At 37.0% G+C, this 24,479-nt stretch overlaps 1 protein-coding gene across 2 annotated transcripts; it reads right to left on the minus strand.

Moving 5' to 3' along the window:
* Positions 1 to 837: 837 nt before the first annotated feature.
* LOC127427865 (DCC-interacting protein 13-alpha-like) lies at positions 838 to 22,962 on the minus strand. Of its 2 annotated transcripts, none has more exons than XM_051675735.1 (22): positions 22,794 to 22,962; positions 21,722 to 21,820; positions 20,180 to 20,239; positions 19,492 to 19,563; positions 19,310 to 19,397; positions 16,362 to 16,403; positions 16,175 to 16,233; positions 14,274 to 14,420; positions 11,741 to 11,823; positions 11,165 to 11,323; positions 10,614 to 10,802; positions 7,023 to 7,065; positions 5,878 to 5,934; positions 5,685 to 5,776; positions 5,136 to 5,315; positions 4,964 to 5,013; positions 3,987 to 4,161; positions 3,812 to 3,848; positions 3,308 to 3,454; positions 3,149 to 3,199; positions 2,956 to 3,045; positions 838 to 2,643 (listed from the first exon to the last, which is right to left on the minus strand). In XM_051675735.1, exons 1-22 carry the CDS (start codon positions 22,845 to 22,847, stop codon positions 2,494 to 2,496), a joined length of 2,124 nt encoding a protein of 707 aa, XP_051531695.1. In that variant the 5' UTR covers positions 22,848 to 22,962; the 3' UTR covers positions 838 to 2,493. The 2 variants fall into 2 exon arrangements, with proteins under 2 accessions (XP_051531695.1, XP_051531694.1); XM_051675734.1 differs by having other exon boundaries at positions 4,964 to 5,016.
* Positions 22,963 to 24,479: the final 1,517 nt, after the last annotated feature.

A 24,479-nucleotide genomic window follows, 5' to 3' on the forward strand; every position in this document is an offset into this window, starting at 1 on the left:
TACCCACCAGGTAGAAAATTAGGCCCCATTCTCAGGAATGATCTTATTCTCATTTCCTACTGCAGCATCCCAAGCATTATGAGAAAGCAGTCAACTAGTGCCTAATCTTATTTACGTTATTTTCTACCACACGAGTTTAAAAGAATAATAAAGGCTAATGCTGTTTAAACTAATCCTGCTGAATATTCCCAGCCTTCTCTCTTGACATGCATGGAGAAAGATACGCAAAGGCACAATAGCCGCTTGGCAATTTGCTGGAAGCAGCATGTAATAATTGTCCCATTCAATGGAGGATTGATCGCTTTTGGTTGCTTGGCTGCTTTTAATAAATGAGTTGCTTGTTTATTTGTCTTGGGCTCACGGAGTGCACTGACAACACGAGCGCAGCCCCTGTGGCTTCATTGTTGTGCTAAAAAAATAACCAATTAGACTTGTTTAAATGCAAACTATATATAGGCCAATTAGAAATGAATAATAACATACTATACAAGTTACACTTTATTTTCCAGATATTATCCAAATGTGAGTTGCCAAAGTTTGGAACATATTGCGTAAGTGAACTGGGACCATTTGGTTGGAAAGACCAGATATAAGAAACATTAGATTTGTAATTAATAATGTTTATTCTTAACACTGTTATGGACGCCCCTAAGAAATTGTTTAGGTCTGTAAATCCACATTAAAAATCTAGTTTTTCTTTCATTTAAACCTGGACTTATAAAAAGTTACAGGATTTAGTTATAAAGTGAAACGCATGGAGAAAAATTAATCATTTAACTTTTTAATTCAATTTTAATCGAAATTTATCACATGAAATTACCACAAAAAGAGGACCACTTCATTTAAAACATATTTTTAATACCTTAATCTTCATTTAACCCCATAAATTATGAACAAGTCATTTACACACAACACAGACATATCTTTAAAGGCTTGTAAATGCAACAGAATTTGAGCTGTAAAGATTGTGTTCAAATAAACAATAAAAGGGAATAGTATAACTACTTCATCAGTTTTATTTCAAATAAACCAAAGCAATCAATGAGCAGATATTTCATTCTGTAACTTTGTAGTCATTTTCAAATGCAAAATCTACAGAAGTCCTCAACCCAATGGAAATTTTATTTTGATATTCCATCACCAGTTTTTTTTTCTCCAGCTAAATATTTTACTTCGGTCGAAGCTTATATTATATATTTCAACATATTGGCCAAATATGTGCAGATGTGAACACTTACTAGGGAAATGCAGTTGTCAATATATATGGGTTATGTAAAGAAAATACAAAAAAAAAAAAAAAAAAAAAAAAAAAAGAAGAAATCACATGATCACATGATGTCAGGCAAGAAACCAATAATTTGTCTTAGTGTTTTAAATTCAGAGGGAATAATTAAGAAAATAAAAACACAGTGACTAAGTCTGTAGAGTGAAGTTCCATTTACAAACAGATACATGATTGTAGATGTAGAACATTATGAAACATAATTTGCGACGTGTTACTGAAAGAACAAAACTGAACCATATAACCGTAACTGCAACAACAAAACTGAACCTTATCCAATCATTTTGAACCCCTGCATGAAATCTCAAAAAACCTGTAAAGAGTTTCCCAAAACAGAAAAAAAGGAAAGGAATGTGCATAAAGAAGGCGATTTTGGAACTGCAAATCTAATTCCCAACTATTCCCGATTGCGTACAATTATGAAAAAATGTATGTTATCTAATTTTATTGGTAAAATATTAAGACATCATGGTGGTGTTTGCTGTACTGCCTGATTTCTTTTGACAATTTACTGTATTACAGTAATGAGAATCATCACTGATTATCAAATTGGATAATAATGAGAATAAAGAACAAAATTAGAAGTAAAACATCTAAATGCACTACAGTAATGAGAATATGGGGGGGGGGGGTGTGCTTAACTGACATACTTTTTTTTTCTTTTCATTTTCTTTATGTAAAATAGGCTATAATTTCTTATTAGTTTCTTTTGATTTCAGGATTAAATTTGACATAGATCTGTTCTTGACAGGTTTTGTGAGACTCACCCTAATAGAATTCACTGTTAAAGTAAAATGAACAAAAACACATGCGGTCTTAAAATACAGCGAGAACAGATAACAAAGCCTTACATACTGTATTAATAATGTCTTTTACAAATCTGTTATTCACACGTGCAATTTTGTCAAAATAAGGCAACAAATGTCACTTTATGTCTCTGTGGGTTTTAGTATGTCATAGTAGTAGATTCATTCACACACATACATACATACATAAAAACCCTTTAAAAGCAAATTCAGCAACAGATATTGTAGAAAATACATGATTCTTACAAATAACACAACGTTTGGGAGGCTTTCCCGAAATGTCCACATATGTGTCAATTAATTTTTTTAATTCATTTATTTCCAGGTTGATTTCTTTGATCCTGCAGGCAACAGTGGAGAACCCTTGAAGAACTAAAGTGTAGGACTTTTGTTATCACCGTACGGTCAGGCATCAGATTCGCCCTTTTTCTGCCCCTCCTCTCCTGCATCGCTGTCCTCTAATTGGCTGTTGCTAAGGACTAAGAACTGTCCATCAGCAGCGGGTGCGTTTGGCCGGCTCGAAGCCGCTATTAAACGGCTTTGTTCCTCAAGATCCTGTCGATTTGAAGAATACAGTTCACTTTTGATGTGAAAAACTAGATTTCTATGGTATTGGGGGAGTAACATTCTCAATCTAGAGAGAATTTGATTGGATAAAAATCTGTGTAGTGTAGAGTCATCATTATCAATATTTTTTTTTATCCGTTATTCAGCAAAAGAAAGACAATTAATTTTAAATGCATACATCTGCTAAAAGTACGTTTTGTCAACTTTTAGGAGTACACTATCATATCGATGTTTTCAAAGCCACAAAACTCCCATTTTGATATCACGGAGTCTTTAAAACAGCCGTTTGCTCTCTGTTACCTTTTCGATTAGTTTCTGTTTATTCAGTTCCTCCTGTTGTTTCTCCTTAGCTTTGTCCATCTCTCTCTGTTTCTGTGTGGCTTTGCGGTCCTGTCGGAAAACCCACATGCAGATTCTCAAGAATTCACTGACCAAAAAGTACTATTTGAGTAATAAACGCCATTTGAATAATTGAACAGAATGACCATCTCACAGTCTCAGAGTGAAGGGCGATCTGCTTTGCCAACCCAACGCTGTCACAGATCTGAAACAGATTCAAAAATATCCGAATAAACAACATGACCTTAAAGTTTTCCATTAGACACTCAAAAATCATTAATGGATGTAATGGATGATTATAACATTTTTTTACCTTCTCTCCATCATTGTTTGACTCAAAGACATAGCAGACGGTAACAGGGTGACCATCGACTCGACGTCCTGCTGTCTGCAGCACGAAACCAAACAAACGTTTGTTCTCTTGATGAGATGCACACAGCACAACGCTGGAGAGAGCAAACTGAAAAAAAGACAAACATCGACTCTATAACAACACAGGTTTAAATTGAAAGCACTACTGCATATTTATTCAAAGTTAATAGTTAGTGTTTGTGGCATAATGGTAATTACCACAAAAAAATGATTCACTTCCATTGTAAGAGCCTGACTGTAACTGCGGTTTGTGCTTTTGTTATTTAAATAAATGAGAGACGAAATTAATTAATCAAAAAAAAAATTTTTATTCTTTTGATTGAGCTTGTATTGAACAGGGAACATTCCTTTAAACACCTCAACACTGAATAAATGAACATTAAAATGTTTGATTATACATGCGACTTAAACTACCGTGCTATGAAATGATTACTTGTGGACGTACCCGTAGTCTTGTGACCTGTGTCTGTGGATCAATAAGCCTAGAAATAAACAAAGTGTTACAAGAGACACAAATCTACATCATAATATCCTTTCCAAGATTTTAGGCTACGGTCTAGAATGACTTTATTTAAAACTACGTAGACTTTTATCTTATACTGTCATCGGTTGTAACTCACTTGAGGCATTCACAGGTGACGAGCAGATGAGACTCAGTCATTCTGAAGATGTTGTGGATGGCTCGAGCTGCCAGGATCTGTCTCATGGTCTCGTAGATGACGTCAGCGTTCTCTGTGGTCTTCACCTCCATCGAGCCCAAGAACCGCACGATGAAGAGCTGACGCAGGATTGAGTCTGAGAACACGAGATTCAATCGCAAATCTGTCAAAACTGACATGAATTTAATATGATAGTAAATGACATGTACATCAAATTGCTAAAAATGTAATTAACTTTTATTCATTCTGCCAAACGGGAAAATGTATCAGGAGATTCAGATCATTTTAAAAATCTTTATCAGCCTTGGAAATACATTAGTCAAACACTATATTAGTTCTGGAATCGGACTACACCGGTCACACTGTATGTTTCGCACAATTGATTCAATAGCGCTGTGGCAATGCTGCCGAATGGTGGAAACACTCTCAGAGTATTTTAGCATAGTGTCGTGTCTGCATCTGCGGAAGAATGCATGTTTGAGAACCCGTTAACAGAATCGAAAGTCATGAAAATCATATTGTTCAAAAGAACCTATTTCTCGATTCTTAACCCTAGCTATCAAGTCCACGTGGACCTTGATTCAAAGCCTCAGCAGAAGGAGGGCTAATCAGTGTATAACGACTTAAACTTCAGTCCATTCCTCACACTAAGCTACCCTGGAATATAGTGCACAAGTCATTTAGACTACTTTAATGGTGCTGTTATGGTGTTTTTTTTTGTCATTTTTGGAGCTTGGCAGCTGTTGTCTATATGAACTAATGGAAAAGGCTCTTCAAAATTTCTCCTTTTGTGTTTTGCAGAAAGAAATAACAGCATAAAGATAAATAGCAACATCTGGGAGAGCAAATAATGACAGAATTTTCAGTTTTGGTTGTACTATTCCTTTAACACTCAGGACAGTGAGAGGGGTTTATGATATTCTGATGATTGAACATACCTTCACTCTCTTCAGGTTGTGACCCTCCAGACTCCCCAATTGGGTTAGTTCTTCTTTCACCAAAGAGAAAACTCACATCAATGCTTTTTGTCAATGCTTATTAACTCTATAATGACAATCAAGATCGTTTTTCTCCTTTTCTATCATTTTACAAGCACTTATAAGCACAGACCTTCCCTGACTGGCACTCTTCGTCTGACTCGTGTGTTCCTCGCTGATGGGTAAGATGATGTCAAACTGGATGGGTGTGTCCAGAGCCACCAGCGAATCCACAGAGAGAGAAGACAGTGCCGGAGACTCTGACCCCGCGGAACAATGACTGCCTGATCGCGACGTTTTGGTTTGACCTTGCCTTAAGGGGTGAAAAAGAAAGGTAATATTGAGAAAAAACATTTTGTAAAAAAAAAAAAAAAAAAAAAAAAAAAAACTGTGTTTATAGTAATGCACTTACAATCAAAGTCTATGGGGCAAGTGTACCGGAGAGTTTAAAAGCAGAACTGTGAAGCTCATATTTTTTCGAAAGTGCTTATACTAATTCTTTTACACAAAAATGTGTTATTTGAGCTAAGAAGTTGTCTAAATTGTCCTTTTAGCAGTGGAACTACTTTTCTAGGTGGATGAACTTCTGGTTGTGTTACTTTGGGCTCCTTTCTGGTATCCTTTTACGTATTGTGCAAAAGTTACTACTGACAAGCACTGATGTGATGCTCTCTAAACTCACGTATTCGGTCTGAAACTCTCGTGTCGCTGTTGAAAGGAGGGTGAAGGCGTCACAGCTTCAAGAACCGACTGATTCACTCTGGCTGCGATTTCCTGCAGATACGAGAAAGATTCATTTTCGTTATTTTGCTGTGTTTGCAGAGGCTAAGATCTTTATGTATGACAGTACAAGTAAAACTAAATTCAGCACTTACTTCTGGGTTCTCACTGAGGTAAATCCTCTTGGAGATGTTGTTTATTGTTGCAATCCACTAAAATAAATCAAAACCCATTGTTGTGATGTGGGTGTGGCCTAGCAACATCTGTGGAGAGCGAGGCCGGGAGAAGGAGAACGGTAAGGATTGACACCTGTGGGAAATTATCTCAGCTGTTCTGTGTTTCAGTGAGAGCTGGAAAGGGATAAAAAGGGTGTCCAGACTGCCGGAGGAGAGAGAGAGAGAGAGAGAGAGAGAGAGAGAGAGAGAGAGAGAGAGACGCACAATGCTGATTGTGTGCTCATGCATTTTATTTTGTGCTGAAAAGCAGTTTGTTGATTGACGCTGAAGATTGTAGATATAAAACACGCTGGATTGTTCACCCAGCTCCGGCTTCCTCCTTCAGAAAAAACTCAAGAAAGTCAGTGACTTTGTCACAGTGGTGCCGAACCCCGGGATTGTTTGAAGGAAGTATACGTCGTCATGGAGTCTTCGCTGCTGGCCTAAATCTTCGAGATCCTCGCCGGCATCCACTAGGCTCAACATCAGGCCCTGCTTGAGCTACGCAGGGAACAGGAGCGGCAATTCCAGGCGCTGGTCCAGGCTCAAGCAGAGGAACGGCAGGTGTTATGGAGCTTAGTACTCCAGGAGGGATCTTCCACCGCAACCCCAGCCACGACTACAGCCACGCTCGCTAAGATGGGACCACAAGATGACCAATGTGACAAAGTCTCTGACTTTCTTGAGTTCTTTCTGAAGGAGGAAGTAGGAGCCGGGTAAACAATCCAGCATGTTTTATTTCTACAATCTTCAGTGTCAATCAACAAACGGCTTTTCAGCACAACATAAAATGCATGAGCACACAGTCAGCGTCCTGCGTCTCTCTCTCTCTCTCTCTCTCCTTCGGCAGTCTGGACACCCTTTTTATCCCCCTCGAGCTCACTGAAACACAGAACAGCTGTTAGAGAGAATTTCCCACAGGTGTCAATCCTTACCGTTCTCCTTCTCCTGGCATCGCTCTCCACAGACGTCACTCGGCCACGCCAACATCACCACACCCATGTTCACACCTTTACTATTTGACAATTCATCTTATTAAAATGCTTTTATATGAGACGAAGCAGATTAAACAATGTGTCTCTCACCTCATCACAGTCTTTCCTGCTCTCCGCTTGTAATATAGCCACCCTGCAGTACAGAAGCAGATATTTAATGACAGCAGTGACTCGAAATGACTCAATATTTGGCTTCTCTTCTATTGAGAGACAATAAACCAATTGTTTACCATCTAATGAGTATTCAATCAAGTTGGGAGAAGTTCTTAGGAATTTGTTTGGCAATGTTTTAGCTTAGAAGACTTTACATACTGTATGTGTCAGGATCCTGTCACCTTGATCAGTTATGTTTATTGGTTGGTGACGGGATCCTGACATCCATGTTCAATGTTCGTGTCGAGCACATGGCTCAGTGTTTATTTGTGCTCAGTCTGTCTTTGGTTGTGTCTCTGTGGGAGCACACAGCCCTGGGTTTGATTTCTTTGCTGTGCGCTCTTCTGTTTATTTTGTTTTTCATGTTCGGAGCATGGTGTCTGGATCTTGACTTCTGTCTAGTTCGGTCTCGGTTCTGGTGTCAGGATCCAGACACTCATGCTCCATGTCTTGTCTTTGTGAGCGCATGGTTTCAGATTAGGTTCTTCTGCCATGTGCATTCTGTCAATCTTTTGTGCTATGTTTTTTTTTTTGAGCACATGGCTTACAATAGTGTTCATACACCATGTGCTCTTTTGACTCGTCTTTTGTGTTTGGTGCGAGCACATGGCTTCTGTTAGGTGTCTGTCAGTCAGTTCCTGTCTTGTCAGTTCCAGCCCTGTTTCTCCAGCCCAGCCAGTCTACTCTTCGCCTGCCCTGGACTCTGGAGTTTTCCCCTACGGTGTAGTTTTTGTTGGTTTTTGTTTATTTTTTATTTTAATAAAGTCCCATTTTACTTACTCTGCGCTTGAGTCCTCGCATCTCTACTACCAAACCTGACAGAATGTCATTACCTGATTATTACCAATTTTTGATGTGTATGGATATACACACATATATACTGTGTATATATACATACACAGTATATATACTGTATATACATACAGTATATTATAATGATCTGTATATATGATGTTGAATCCATATTTTGGCAAATATTTTAGAAAAGATAAAACATGAAATAAGGGATAACACAGAGGAACAAAATTATCGACAACGTTGTAGCTAACAGTGTTAAGTGTAATGTGATTGCAAAGCAATTTAGTTCAAATTAGTTCTAGTCAAATGGTAATGTAACTACATTTTACTTGTTATTGTAATGAGATTACGGTTACTGACTTTAAATTGGGTTACAATTACTTCCTTGAGTTACGCAAATTACTAAAATAATAGAACGTAATTCATATTATATTAAATGTAGAGCATGGAATACATTTAAAACATGTATTATGCTCATGTGTACATCTATTTGCTATTTTGTTAGAGCTGAAGGACACGCCCCCATTATGAGTCATTTTAGGGGAGAAGCGAGTGTTGCAGAGTGTATAGATGTTATTTTGAATTTGTTAAGTGAATAAACAAAAGCTTTTCTTTGAAGAGTGTTAGTAGGGGTTTTAGGACAGTGTTTCCCAACATTTTTTCTGCCACGGCACACTTTTTACGACTAAAATATTCTACGGCACACCACTCTCCCACATAGGCTAACCATCGTCAATATTTTTCCTTTTCAATAACTTGTCCATGTTTTCTGTCCGTCTTAGTAGCATGTTTACTTGTAATGTTTGAAATTCGGCTATGCAAAAAAAAAGAAAAAACATGTCACATAGGTAGGCTACGCTGTGTGAGGTCACAGGTGGCAAGAGCGATAAATGGGTAATGAAAAAACAACAAATTTGCTTCTTTTATAATTTGTAGATTTGTTCTTGCAATGCCACAACAAATGACAGGGATGCAAATTCATAAGGGGCAAAAAAGGTAAGACAATCACTGGTCCACAAACATTTTTTTAAGAATAAGCTAAAAGCACCAATTCCAGCTATTTTTGTGATTCAACTTTATTCAAGTTTACAATTGTGCAGAATTAGCTGCAAAATAAAGAGTATTTTGGTGAGGCTTGCTTCTGTTTCACAAATTTGTTCAATTTTATTAACTGATTAGTTCAGTGACTCCTTCTGGAAATGTCACTAGGTGGCAACAAATGAGCGTCTTTTGTGCTATGAGTGAGTTAGTGAATCATTTTAAGTCGTTCATGACCGAAATCTACCACGAGACTTTAAAGTGTTTAAGCATTAAAAGAACAAAGCAGGGGGCCTGGGTAGCTCAGTGGTAAAAGACGCTGGCTATCACCCCTGGAGTTTGCTAGTTCGAATCCCAGGGCGTGCTGAGTGACTCCAGCCAGGTCTCCTAAGCAATCAAATTGGCCCGGTTGCTAGGGAGGGTAGAGTCACATGGGGTAACCTCCTCGTGGTCGCTATAATGTGGTTCGTTCTCGGTGGGGCGCGTGGTGAGTTGAGCGTGGTTGCCGCGGTGGATGGTGTGAATCCTCCACACGCGCTATGTCTCCGTGGCAGCACGCTCAACAAGCCACGTGATAAGATGCGCGGGTTGATGGTCTCAGACATGGAGACAACTGGGATTCGTCCTCCACCACCCGGATTGAGGCGAATCACTACGCAACCACGAGAACTTAAAAGCGCACTGGGAATTGGGCATTCCAAATTGGGTGAAAAAAAAACAAAGTAGATCTATAGTCTTCCTTCAGTCTGAGCATTATTTTTCATCCAAAAAGACAACAATAATAGTCTAATAATAGTGAGTTTCATGGCTACAAATCTACTGACTTCAGTATAAGAATTATAAACACAAAGCAGATCTACGGTATCATTTTCCTAGAGTAGCCTATTTAAACTGCTGAGCATGGCTTTTATCAGAAAAGACCACAATAATAGACAAATAATAATCATTCTGAGTTTCAATAATGTTCTTTCGTCATTGTAAAGGTCATTTCACATGAGTTGAGTCGAGGTGTCAACAATCAATGTTCAATGTCTGCATCAAGCGCCGCATTGCCCTCCACATGACAAGAGTTGCAGAAAGAGTCACAGAAGGGTGATTTTACGAGTTTGCGACGTAAAAAAGCAGGAAGTGTGCGCAATAAACATTGAAAACATGTATTTGGAAGAGAGAAAAAAAGCTTGCAGTTGCTTTGATAGCAGAAAGTAATAAAAGGACTCGTTTATGTTTAGGTCTAAGCATTTTCTTGGTGAATTTAAATTAGTTCAATAACTGGGGTCTCTGATATTCGTAAACGATAAGGTAATATTTAATTAAAAGAAATTATGAGACATTCAATGACTCTTCACAAATTGAAAATGAATGCTTTTCACAATCACAAAAGTGACCGATTATGGTTTCAAAATGGCGAATTTCTCCGAAAGGTGAGGAGTTTGGAACCTTTGAAATTATTATTTTATTTTTCATGCATTTATTCATTTTGTGGAATTATCTTTCATGGCACACTAGTGTGCCGCGGCACAGTGGTTGGGAAACACTGTTTTAGAAAGTAACTTAACTGTAAGAGTGATTAGTAATCTGATTACTTTTTTCAAGGTGCAATCAGTAATGCATTTTGATAATCATTTTGAGAAATAATTTGTAATCTGCAAGGATTACTTTTTTGAGTAAAACTTGTGTTTTGAAAAATCATACTTTTTGCCATCAAACGATGTGATTTGAAAGCAGAATCGTCGATCTTCGCAGTCCACCGCCATGACGGAGCAGTTATCGATGTCCATAACGAGACCCCCGGCCACATCTCCACGTGATTGGCTCATGAGATTTCCACCCTGTGTGAAGAAGTACTGACGATCCCAGGTAGATGACACCAGACCTGTTTTACTGGACGTTTAAACGTTGGACGTTACAAATACTGATTTGATTTAAAATGAGAGAAAATCTGATTTATCTACACTTCCAGTCGAAAAGTTGACACACTTGACAGAATTTGGCTTAGGCTTAAATGCTGGTAATTAGTTGTTATGACAATTATAAATTGTGTCTACATATGAATTTCTTAGCAAAACTTAAATTGCATAATTGTTTTTAAATGGATGAGTCGGAGTGATTGTATTACACTAGTTCTGCAGCTAAACCTTCAATACTATTATTCTAAAATGTGGAAAACAGTAATAATGAAGAATGAGTACGTGTGTCCACTTTTGACTGGTTGTGTAAATTAAAGTAGTTGAGCGTGTTCTTACTTGCGAATGTTGAGGTAGCCGGCCCTGCGGGTCAGGTTTCGGTTGACAGGGATTTTGTTCAGGTCAGGGTCGGGCATGTATTGTGGGTCACTGACTTGCTCCAAGTCTTGAATCGTTTGCTGCATGGTTTCCAATTCACTGTCCATTTCCCTGCGAACACTATGACAACAAAGAGAAATTGAGTTGTACTCACAAATACAAGCCAATTAATTTTTATTCAACTATTCTGAGTAAACTATAACTATTTGGCACATGCAAAATACATTGCATTTGTCTTTTATACTTTCTTGTTAAAATAAGAACTAAAATTTACTTTCTGTAACAGTTAGCAAATAATTGTCGGGAATTGTTTTTGCAAAAAACACCTTATCAACAAATGGAAACAACAAGTACACACACTTTCAGAAGTACAAGTTAAACATTACTGACAAAGTAATGATACTAGCGTACAATAGTTTACATAATGTACTTAAACACTTAAAAGTAACATACTATATAATAATACTATAAACTTCTATTAATATATGTAATGTATCATATGTAGGATGCATTAGTGTAGTATATTTGGAAATATACTTCTGAACACTGGTTCCAATGTTAGTGAGAAAATCGTCCCATTGCTGTGTCAAATTCTCTGATCCCAGTTTGAAAAAACTGATCTGTTGAAAAGACAGACAAAAGAATTTTATAATGAACAATTAAGGTAATTATCAGATGTTATCAGTGGTATGCATTACCAGTAAATTTAAGAGTATTTTTCAGGTTAGAAGTAGCACTATCAGGGTTACCACCCTTTTTTTGACCAATGAACTTGCATGACTCCAAATGTTTATAATTACATCATAGGAATTTTTATAGTGACGCTTTACAATAAGGTTCTATTTGTTAACATTAGTAAATGCAATAAGTATCATAAATGATCAACACTGCACCAAATTATTTTTAAAACATGTAATATTCTTTGTTAATGTAAATTTGTAAATATATTATTGTTAGTTCATGTTAGTTTATAATGCATTAACTAATGTTATTGTATACAACTTTTGATGTTAAAAGTTTAAAATATACTATTTGTTGAAACTAACATTAACCAAAAATAATAAATAATAATAAATGCTGCAAAACTTGGTTCATGTAAACTTTTGTAATGTAAACAGATACAACCTAATTGTAAGTTTTATGGAGATTGCACTCACAAGGGTAAATTTGTATTCACAGAATAATGTAGTTTATATACAGTATATATATATAGTATATATATATATATAGAGAGAGAGTAGTATATATATATATATATATATATATATATAGTCAAAGAGCCCTCTCCGCTGATGGAGGGTTGCGCCGCCGAGGAGAGGATTGGTTCGACGGTACTGGAGCGGTTCGCCAGGAGTTGGAGGAGCCCACTGTCGTCCGCCAGGAAGCGGAGGAGCCCGCTGCCAACCGCCAGGAGGCTAAATCCAGTGCCATCGCCCGCCGTCGTGGAGGATCGCTGGACAGCTGGCTGAGGACCGAATGGCAGCATGGTCAGGAATCAGACTTTTTTTTTCCTTTCTCTCTCTCTCTCTCTCCCCACTCTCTCTCTCAGCCTCTCCCTCCCCTCATCCTACTCAGGTTCCCAGGAGATGGGGAAGACCAGCCGATGGGTCCTCCCTGCTCCTCCCTTCAAGGTTTCCCCGGCCTGAATCGGGCAGTGGGGGTATGTGACGAGGAGGAAGGCGTAGCCGGGCCGTGAGGATGCACGCCCGGCGCTGAGTTGCCCAATCAGCGGGAGAGAGATAAAGGAGGAGCCAGGGATGCCAGAGAGAAAGAGGGAGAAATGCACGCAGCCGCTGTGTGTGCGCGTCAGTGTTTGCATTGTGTTTGCATTGTAATTAAAGTCTTTTTGGTTGATAACCTGGTTCCTGCTTCCTCCTTTTCCGATGAACAAGAGGCTTGTCTACCACCTGTGTGTGTGTGTATGTATGTATGTATATATATATATATATATATATATATAAAATATTTATTTTCTTAGTGAATCTTGACATTAATTACTCTGCATATCATGAAATTAATTTAAGCAAAAAATGTAATCCATTGACAGCCCTAATACTAATTATATATATATAATTCTATATATACAGTACATCTATATTTATTAGGGATGTGAATCGATTAAAAACTTTTAAATAACTAATCACAGTTTTCTGTGATTAATCACGATTAAATAATGGTACATAATACATTACAACAAAAATTTCAAAAATCATCAAATATATTTACTTTATAATTTGTCTCAAAGAACTTGCGAGAAATTGGCTAGTCATCATTTATTTTAATTATTTAATATATTCGCTGTATGTATGTTAAAATTAATTTTTTTCAGTTTTTTTTGTGGATAGAGTACACACACACACACATATATATATACACACACACACACACACACGCGCGCGCGTTTTCGGGCGATGCGAAGCGATATGTCAGCACACCTGGTTTACTGCTTGCGGGTGAAGTCTCTATTCTGAGTACAGTAAATTTGCTCCCGTGTTTGTTATGCCCGGGACACGCGTCGCGTGTAATGAATAAGCGTTCACTGCATCGCACAATCAGATTCTGTGTTAGGATGTGCTGTCGAGTTGAGCGTGTACCTCCTAAAAATTTATATATGTCCATTTTTGGCAAAGAAAGTGGGGAAAAACATTAGTGAACATTTGCCCATTGTACAAAGGTGCCTGGGTTTGTTCCTGGCAGGCAGCAGATGCCCTTACCCCACCCCCGCCGGAGCATGTAAGACTGAGTAGCCTGCCAGGAACAACTCGGGACACCTTTCTCCCATCACGTGAAGTTTAAGGAAGTAAAAACTGATTTAATTTAAACTTAAGTGTACATTGCTAATGCTTTATTATTTGTGTTAATTTTTTTATACGTTAAACAAAAATATTAATCGGAGAAATTAACGCATTAAATTTCCCAGCCCTAATATCTATTTATCTATCTATCTACTGTATTTGTATGTATAAATTTTTTATTAACATCCATGACTTTTCAAGGCCTGTAAATCACAGTTCTAAAACGTCCTAACATTTCCAGGATTTCCATGACAGTAGGGCCTCTAAAGAAATACCTGTGCCTGCATGTACCCCAATAACGGCTCCAACAGTGCAGTCTTCTTCTTATACTGGAGTGTGTTCAGGGCAGTGAAGTAGTGCATCATGATCTGGTGTTGCTTTTTCCTAGAGGTGTAAACATCTTCCATAACTTCAGTCTTTACCTGCAGTGGACACATTATATTTCCTTATTCAGCATTGGTGTGTTGTGATTTAGTTCAGGTAACTACAGTATTAATCTACAATAGTGGTTAAACAATTGTAGATTACGCTGATTCCGATAACTAAACTGGTAGAAAAGGCAGATAACCTATTCATCTGCTGATAGTTTTTAAAAATCGATTTATTGAATGTTAAAGGCACAGACATAGAGGCAACAACAGCCCAAAATTAATAAAATCCTAGAGGCAGTAATCACAATAATAACCCGAAAAAAAAAAAAAGACTTGGTGCATGAGGGACCTTTGGCTATGAACAGGCCCACAATACACTGGGGACTCCTATTTTGAAATGACTGTTCTCCCAGCATACACAAAACATGCACTCTTCTGATCATCTGCAATGTAAAAATGTATGTCATAGGCTAATAAATACTGTATGAGCTGTAATTCATTAACAGTGGATCATCATTCATCAACAGTAGTAGACACATGGCACAACAAACTCCATGTGGAGTCAGTGTTTTCACCTCTAGAGGCCGCTATTATACCGTAGAACCCTCCAGCGCCAGAAACAAAGGAATAATATTTTTTTCAAAAACGATCTGCAACTATCGCCAGTGATTTTTGCATATAATCGATAGTTCCAAAAAGCTGTAAAACTGATATATCGGTCAACCTCTACATGGATGTATACTGCCTCACTGTCTTGGTGATGTCACTTCGTTTTCTTTTGTTTCTGTATCGCCGCCTGACTCTCTGTCTTACGTCATACCCTGCCTCCTTGTTTGCATATTATTAGTCACACCTGCCCTGTCTTGTTAACCTGTTGATTTCTCTCCCTATTTTAGTCTCCTCGTGCTTACTGTCCAGTGCCAGTTCATCTTGCTTCCAGTCTTGTGTGTTCCAGTCGGTCTTGTGTAGTCGGTCGGTCCTGTTTTTTCCTCAGCCCTTTCCTGTCCAGTCTTGTTGGTCCTGGTTCCCTGTTTCCCTCTGCCCCAGCCCTAGATTGTTCGTTTTCCCCTACGGGGTTGTTTATGTTTGTTTTCCCCCTTGTGGGAGTTTTGGTTGAGTTTTTCCCTTTTATTTTGTATTTAATAAATTCCCTTTTATTTCTTCAACTTTGTGCCTGGGTCCTGTCTCTGCATTCTCTGACAGAAGATTGGAAGTCAACCAACATATCGTTTTTTTTTCTTCAGAAATATCGATTTAACCGAAATATCGGTTGACCTCTAATCTACAGTATGTTTTACTATAACATTCCATGATGCCTGAGTTGATGCTCTCTTCTTTCTACCCTTAAAGGAAAACGAATTGAAGATTTGAGGTTGACGGATATATCGGTTTTACCAAAATATCGGCTGACCTCAAATCTACAATAAGTTTTCCTTTAATGCTACTTGCTGCCAGACCTAAATAAATGGACCTAAATAAAGTGCTCAGGCATATGAATCAAATTTTTAATATTAAACTCCTAAAACAATAATTTAACAGACCTAAGAAAGTTTAAGTGCTATCTATTTTTTTTTCTCCCCTTATTCTAAACAAGGACGCATGACACATCTGGCAATCGTTTCTGTGTAACAGATGCTTGTCTATCGGTGGTCAGGCCAACTCACAGTGTGTGTATTATTAAATGAGGACAGCCAGCACAGCATATGTCTGAGCACTGCCAGAATTTGAGTAATAAAAAGTCACACATTAAATTCAACTGCTCATAATTCAGCTGTCAATCAAACAATACATAAAAACTCACACACCTTCTCATTTTCTTTCCGTTTAGACAGACGACTATATCTGTTGATGGCCACGTCATGATCTGAAATGAAATTATGGTCAAAGAGAACATAATGAAGTTTCCATTAATGTTGCATTATTATATGTTGCAGCAATCATGTAGAATTGATGGGTTATCTAGAAAAAAAATCAATAATAACTGGCACTCACCATCACTTGCAATTTGAAACACTTCCTTCAGGGTGAGAATTTCTACATGTAAAAGACATTAACCACAATAAGTGGAAGAAAACAAATATTCACAATAAAAGTGATAGGGTGATTGGGGTCTTGTATCAACATTAAGGGGTTTATTTACTGATAATAACAAGCTGACTGTTATTATCCCACTATTACACAGCTACATAACAAAAATAAATAAAAGGACATGAATACTGATTTTAGTTTTAATAATTTTATTATGCCAGAAGAAACAGAGCATGGCATGATTTTTGAGACATAAAACTCGCTCAGTAATATTAGAAAAGCCATTTATGTTGCCCGGGACAATGGTCAATTACACAGTTTAGCACTCATTGGGCCTCATTCATGAAACAATTAAACTGTGCCATTCAATTCGATGCAACAATTTACATATTAATCGATTTATGAATGATTTACACACAAATTCCACTCGTTTCATGTTTTAGGAGCTTTTATAAAAAATATACGCTAACGGCCAAAAGTTTGGAATAATGTAGAGATTTGGCTGTTTCGGAAGGAAATTGTTACTTTAATTCACCAAAGTGGCATTTAACTGATCACAAAGTATAGTCAGGACATTACTGATGTAAAAAACAGCACCATCACTATTTGAAAAAAGTCATTTTTGATCAAAACTAGACATCAGCCATCACTCCAACACCTTATCCTTGAGTAATCATGCTAAATTGATCATTTGATACTAGAAAATCACTTGCCATTATATCAAACACAGTTGAAAGATATTGGTTTGTTTTTTGTTTTTTTATTTTCTCCCCAATTTGGAATGCCCAATTCCCAATGCGCTCTAAATCCTTGTGGTGATGTAGTGACTCGCCTCAATCCGGGTGGCGGAGGATGAATCTCGGTTGCCTCCGCGTCTGAGACCGTCAACCTGTGCATCTTATCACGTGGCTTGTTGAGCATGTTACCGCGGAGACATAACACGTGTGGAGGCTTAACGCTATTCTCCGCGGCATCCACGCACAACTCACCACGCGCTCCACCGAGAGCGAACCAGATTATAGCGACCACGAGGAGGTTACCCCATGTGACTCTACCCTCCCTAGCAACTGGGCCAGTTTGGTTGCTTAGGAGACCTGGCTGGAGTCACTCAGCACACCCTGGATTCAAACTCATGACTCCAGGGGTGATACCGTCTTCACTCACTGAGCTACCCAGGCCCCCAAGCTATTTGGTTAGTTAAATGAAGCTTAACATTGTCTTTGTGTTTGTTTTTGAGTTGCCACAGTATGCTATAGACTGGCATCTCTTAAGGTCAATATTAGTTCAAAAATGACAAAAAAGAAACTCATCAGTCTAGAAACTCGTCAGTCAATCATTGTTTTGAGGAATGAAGGCTATACAATGCTTGAAACTGCTAAAAAGCTGAAGATTTCATACAAAGGTGTACACTACAGTCTTCAAAGACAAAGGACAACTGGCTCTAACAAGGACAGAAAGAGATGTGGAAGACCAGATGTACAACTAAACAAGAGGATAAGTACATCAGAGTCTCTAGTTTGAGAAATAGACACCTCACATGTCCTCAGCTGACAGCTTCATTGAATTCTACCCGCTCAACACCAGTTTCATGTACAACAGTAAAGAGAAGACTCAGGGGTGCAGGCCTTATGGGAAGAATTGCAAAGAAAAAGCCACTTTTGAAACAGAAACAAAAAGAAAAGGTTCGAGTGGGCAAAGACACACAGACATTGGACAACAGATAATTGGAAAAGAGTGTTCTGGATCTTAACCCCATTGAGCTTTTGTGGGATCAGCTAGACTGTAAGGTGCGTGAGAAGTGCCCGACAAGACAGCCACATCTATGGCAAGTGCTACAGGAAGTGTGGGGTGAAATGTCACCTGAGTATCTGGACAAACTGACAGCTAGAATAACAAGGATCTGTAAAGCTGTCATTGCTGCATGTGGAGGATTTTTTGATGAGAACTCTTTGAAGAAGTTTAAGAAGTTCTGAACATTTTCTTCAAATTGTAATAGTAATTTTTCATGTTATTAATGTCCTGACTATACATTGTGATCAGCTGAATGCCACTTTGGTGAATAAAAGTACCAATTTCTTTCCATAAGAGCAAAATCTGTACATTATTCCAAACTTTTGGCCACCAGTGTATATATAATATTAGGACTGTGAATCAATTAAAGTTTTTAATCAAATTAATAATAAAAAAATGTGTCGATTAATTAATCAAATGAATCACATACATCAATATTTGAAGAAATTGGCCCCCCAAAAATTTACAATTCAATATATAAAAATCTAAATTATTATAAATATTATATATATAATATTTATAAAGAATTTGACTATTATACCTTGGATTATCATTATTTGATATATATATATATATATATAATTTTTATTATTATATATGATTACTACAATTAATGAACTATCATTATTTCATATATATATATCATTTCTAATTGGATGCATTATTGCATTTCGCCTGTACACATGAATCAGAAGGACACTTTTGTAGCATCTCACTGTGTCTGCACTGTGTTTTACTGGTTTTCAATGTCTCCAGCCATAAAGGACTGGTTTTCATGATGATGTGTCAGGTTAATTATAGTTTGAAACTTTAAAAAACACATCTCGAGATCCCTGCAAGGCAGGGAGCTGTCGGTTCATTGACTGCCCCCTGCTGACTGTGACTGCAAAAACTAACTATGCTGGCAGGACAATTCCTTATCACGGAATTTACGTACAGTCAGGAGACATGATTAATTGCAATAATTTTGTAACACATAATTTTTTAAATAATTAATTGTACTGAATTAATGCACCATCACAATCAAGTACTCCAGAATTTCACGTAATATAAAAAAAAAAAAAAAACATTATATTCATTGAGACAAAAGCTGTCTTCCATAATGCATTGCTGTCTAATACCTTTCAAGTCTCTCTCTTTAAACTGTGTTATGGGAAACATCATGGCGTCTGCGAGCTGAGTGGAGAGAACTGCGTGACAGGAGCTGAGCTGCAAACATACAGTAAAACCTAATTAAACACCACAAACCAAACCAGTGCTCCCACAGGAAGTGAATTAGTCATTAGAATGATGGCGTTCAGACCTCGTCAATGACTTTGGCAAACTGCTGCAGAGTTGAACTCATGACCTCATCGTCGCTCCAAAGTGGAAAATGCTCCAAATATAAGAACATTTCTTTATTAATATCAACAAAATGACTTTATGACATCAATGAAACTGAAAAAGGACTGAACTATGGGCAAATTTTGTTTTTTTTTGGATTTTTCCCCTTTTTCACCCAATTTGGAATACCCAATTCCCAGTGTGCTTTTAAGTCCTCGTGGTTGCGTAGTGATTCGCCTCAATCCGGGTGGCAGCGGACGAATCCCAGTTGCCCATCTGAGACCATCAACCCGCGCATCTTATCACGTGGCTTGTTGTGCGCGTTACCGAGGAGACATAGCGCGTGTGGAGGCTTCACGCCATCCACCGCGGCATCTGCGCCCAACTCACCACGCACCCCACCGAGAACGAACCACATTATAGCGACCACGAGGAGGTTACCCCATGTGACTCTACCCTCCCTAGCAACCGGGCCAATTTGGTTGCTTAGGAGACCTGGCTGGAGTCACTCAGCACACCCTGGGATTCGAACTAGCGAACTCCAGGGGTGGTAGCCAGCATCTTTACCACTGAGCTACCCAGGCCCCCACTATATGGGCAAAACTGACATACAGAACATTAGAATGGTGAGACATTACACATGAAACAATCAAAACGCAAAAAACTACCTGTTTCTCATAGTCCTTCAGTAGCTTAGATGTCAAATGAGTGGCTGCGCTCAATTCGTTCTGAAACGAGAAACAAGACCAAAAATTACTCTAATACTTTGATATGAGTCTGTTTTAGGACTATTCAGATTTTTAGCATTGTGACATTATTTTCATTACAATTGAGCACATTTTACCACTGCAAATTCTCGTTATCGCAATCTGTATGGATATTTTACTTTTGAGTTAATTTATTATTCTCAATGATGATTCTCATTACTGAATTCTAGTAAGACAGTACTGTAATACAATGATTTTAACATTTAAAATCAGAAAAGAACAGAACAACAAATACTGCGTTGTTTAAATACTTTACAATTTAAATAATAAATCGTTATTTATTTGGCCTTACAGTAATAAAAATTGGGAGGGAAATGCTTAATTGTCATGAAGATGATCAATTCAAAACATCACAATAGTTTGTACATTTAGCTTCACTTCCTTTAAGCCAAATATATTATACTATTTTATTTTTATTTTTTTGCATAAAATATGACCTGGGCACCTTGACACTTTTCGTGTGATTCACCCTTAAAAACTAAAGTTATCAAAAACAACTTTATTATTAATCAAGTGAATATTTCATGTATATCAGGTGGTGCTGGTGGAGTTTGAATCAGGGACTAAAAACGGTTCAAGGAACGAAAACGGAAACCCAAAACTAACAACATTTATTGTAGAACGTAACCGAAAACGAGAACAAAGTTATTTACAATTGTTCTGGAGTGAAAACATTATTTTTAAATCCTGGTAACCGGTTATAACTGGTTAATTTTGTTCTGATAATATTTTCATGAAACTAAAGGAAGAAAACCAAAAAAATGAAACATGTGCTTTAATCCTGAAGAAAACTGCTGCATCACACAGTTGTGGATGTCACATTCTCTGAATGAAGACCTTTTTATCAACTATGTATAATTACTACATATACTGTAAATACACGGCTAATTAAGATACAAGGAAAACATTAATTATTGGTAAAAAGTACATTTCTCAGTTGTTTCCAAGTCTTCACTGAATTATTGTTAGATATGATACATTAATACAGATTCAATGCTGTCAGGTTTTGACTGAGAAGCAGATCTGTAATTAAAATGATACTTAATTGTTAATTAACTCTATGCTTGTTATTATTTCTATGCCGATAAATCCACCACACAGGAAAAACATTTATTGCTTATTTTTGCTTATTTTGGTGAGGAAAGTGGCTTATTTTGAGCTGTTTTTTCCAGACCAGGTTGCTTGTTTCTGTTGCGAGATCTGGCAACACTGCAGTTGGTGTTTCACCCCCCCTTTAGTACGGAGTACTGTCATTTTAAAAAGAACGTTATTAACCGATCTTTTATTTTGTTCTAACCGGTAACCTTTTGGAAAGGAGGCTGCAGAACTTCTGAACCGGAACGAAAAAATACTGTTTTTGATCCAAACGAACCGAAATGAAAAACATTTCATTTTTAGTCCCTGTTTGTATGTTAATCTATGTAAACTTGGGGCTGTTCTCACCTGAGTGTCATAGATTCTCTGCATAGCTGTGAAGAGCTGACTGAAATAACTGGAAACTGCCACTGCATCCTCCTCGAACACACCGAGCAGTGAGCGCGTCTACAAAAACAAACATTCATGTATATCTGCAGGTGTACGGGACAACCTTTTAAGGGGATTTACCAACACAACAAGTATTGTATATGTATAAATAACATGTTTGTATTATTGCTTTTAGTCAAACACTTGAATAATCATCCTTTATAATTAAAATCGTACAAATACGAGACATCAGGATTTCATCTGAACAGTAGAAAGTATGTTAAATCTCTAGAGTATCTATACAGCAACTTTTAAAACAGCATTAATAAAGTGCTTTACAAAAGAGTGCCATTCAAATCTCTGAGTCCACTTGATGCTTCTATTGATTTTCATTACAAATGACATTATAAGTAGCGATAGACCGCTATATCTGCCAGGCCGATTAATCAGCCGATATTTGGCCATTTTGCGATTACCGGTATCTGCCGATAAGTGTTCACTTGACCCTTCCGAGAGATTTGTCAATGGACACTGGAGAGTGAACACTTTCTGTTTTCAAGGTTTTTACTTTTAAAGTTTATGCAAATTTTGTTAAGATGTTAAAATGTATTATGCTTATCAGCATTAATATCAGCCATCCAGAAATGTATAGCACCGCACCCCACCCCAAGATGGATAAGAAAACCCACCTAATGCAAATATGACAATAATTCACTCTTATAAATTATTATCTTAAACAGTTTCATCGCACTACTATTAACAGCACTGTTCAAGTATCTTACATAAAAGCAATCCATAGACTCTCTCTAGAAAACACTGCAACTTCCTTATATATATCTATATCTGTGTTTGTCATAACTGAAGTGGTCAAATCCAGCACCAATGAGAGGAAATCACCATTAAAAGCCAGAAAGATTCAAATCATGACATCATTAAAAATATTATCTTCTTTGCTTTACAGAATAAGCGGCAACAGCCACAGTATGCTTATTATTATGTCGTTATTTTTATTTATTCGTGCTAGCTTGCTTGCTAAGTAATGACTATTTACCTGCGGACTGTCTTCCAGAGTTTCTTCTATCGGTAATTTCTCAATTCCCTGCATGACTGCAATTTTGCCGCAAACGCAATAATGTATAAATTTGTTTATTCACAATTAAAGTTGCAACGTTACAATTTTGTTGTTCGCTTTATTCTTGACAAATCAACACCCACCCGGATCCGCCCACAAACGCGGAAGTCCCGCCCCTTCCGTCGGCTGATTGGTGGAGACGCTGAGGATGTTGTAATGACGTGTGCGTTTGTTTTTTTAAACATAAAAGCCATTCGTGGCTCCCTGCTGGTTAATAATATGATTATATTGGCCAAATATTTAATCTATAAATGTCTTCTTTTAATCACTCCGGCTGTTTATAATATTTATAAATTAAATAAAATATTTGTGAAATAAAATGTGTTGTAAGAGAGATGCTCCGTGAGCTTTATTTTTATAAATACATTTTTTATAAAACTTTATTTTTCATATTTTGTTGTATTATTGACTTATATTGTGCAGACTCATTCACCAGTATGTTCAATATGATAGTATGTATAAGATTTTACTCATTTCTGCTTCAAAAAAATAAAAAATAAAAAATAATAAATAAATAAATATATAAGTGGCTCCCTGGGTGTGGAGTTATCATATTAATCATGAGATGCTGGAAACTTTTTGAATATTTTGCATATTGATGTTTATCTGAGGTTACACTTATGACAATAAGGCGTTTTGTCAAAGAAGTTGTCAATATGTTATAAATAACAGCATTAACAATGTAACCCCCTAAAAAATATTTCTATATAGGTTAAAAAAAGCTTTATACATGGGTCTGTTTCCTATTAAAAAAAAAGCAAATTATCCGGACAACTAGTAAATGTATCAATGGCTATCATCACAATATATCATCCATTCTTTATTAATTATTTAAACAAATTATTGACTTCTATACATTTGAATAAAATGTAAGATTTGTTCACATTTTCTGTTTGTTAAGAATACACTAGGATATTTTGGACAACAAGTCCATGACATGGAGTGTCGATATTGTACTTTGTAATATGAAGAATCATAATCAATTTAAATTGTGTTGTCATTTTGCTAATTATCCTTTAATCAGACATGAACTGCCTTCTTCAGACTCAGTCAAGAGTTTTAACCTTTGATAGATGTTATTAGAGAGCAAAAGCATAAACACTAAATGAAAATCTCCCTTTCTATATCGACCCTATTTTAAAAAACAAAACAAAACAAAACATAAATTTCTCCACACGTCATCTTAATTTTTGGTCTTAATTCACATTTTTAGGACCCTTATAGCCACATGTCTGGCTGTAGAGGAAGCTCATGAAAACTGGAGCTCTCAGATGCAGTCGACCCAAACATCTCCTGATCTTCAGTCGACAGAGATCCTGCTAACAGAGAACGTTCTCTGTGAATAAAAATGTAAAACCTAATCATCTGTGTTACACCACTTTGTACTGTACTTATAATCTCTTTACTTATGATCATGTTCATATTTCATCCCAAAATCGAAAGAGAAAAACAAGATATTAAGTTTTGCATGTACTCCATAAAAACACATTGTAGGACCTTTAACAATTTGCATTACAGTAATAAGAATTGAGGATGACAATGTTGTGAAAGTTATGTTACAATGCAATAAATCTAAATGGTCCTAAAATTAGATTTCATTTTCTT

Source organism: Myxocyprinus asiaticus, chromosome 37 (genome assembly GCF_019703515.2).
Source record: "Myxocyprinus asiaticus isolate MX2 ecotype Aquarium Trade chromosome 37, UBuf_Myxa_2, whole genome shotgun sequence".
Lineage (NCBI taxonomy): Eukaryota > Metazoa > Chordata > Actinopteri > Cypriniformes > Catostomidae > Myxocyprinus > Myxocyprinus asiaticus.

Bases quoted from the DNA above. Each gene is read 5' to 3' on its own strand.
- LOC127427865 (XM_051675734.1), bottom strand. From the start codon at position 22,847: ATGCAGGGAATTGAGAAATTACCGATAGAAGAAACTCTGGAAGACAGT. The intron at 20,240-21,721 runs GTGAGAACAGCC...TTCTCGTTTCAG, and splicing joins AGAGAATCTATGACACTCAG to AACGAATTGAGCGCAGCCAC. The intron at 11,324-11,740 runs GTATATTTCCAA...TTGTTGTCATAG, and splicing joins ATTGGAACCAGTGTTCAGAA to TGTTCGCAGGGAAATGGACA.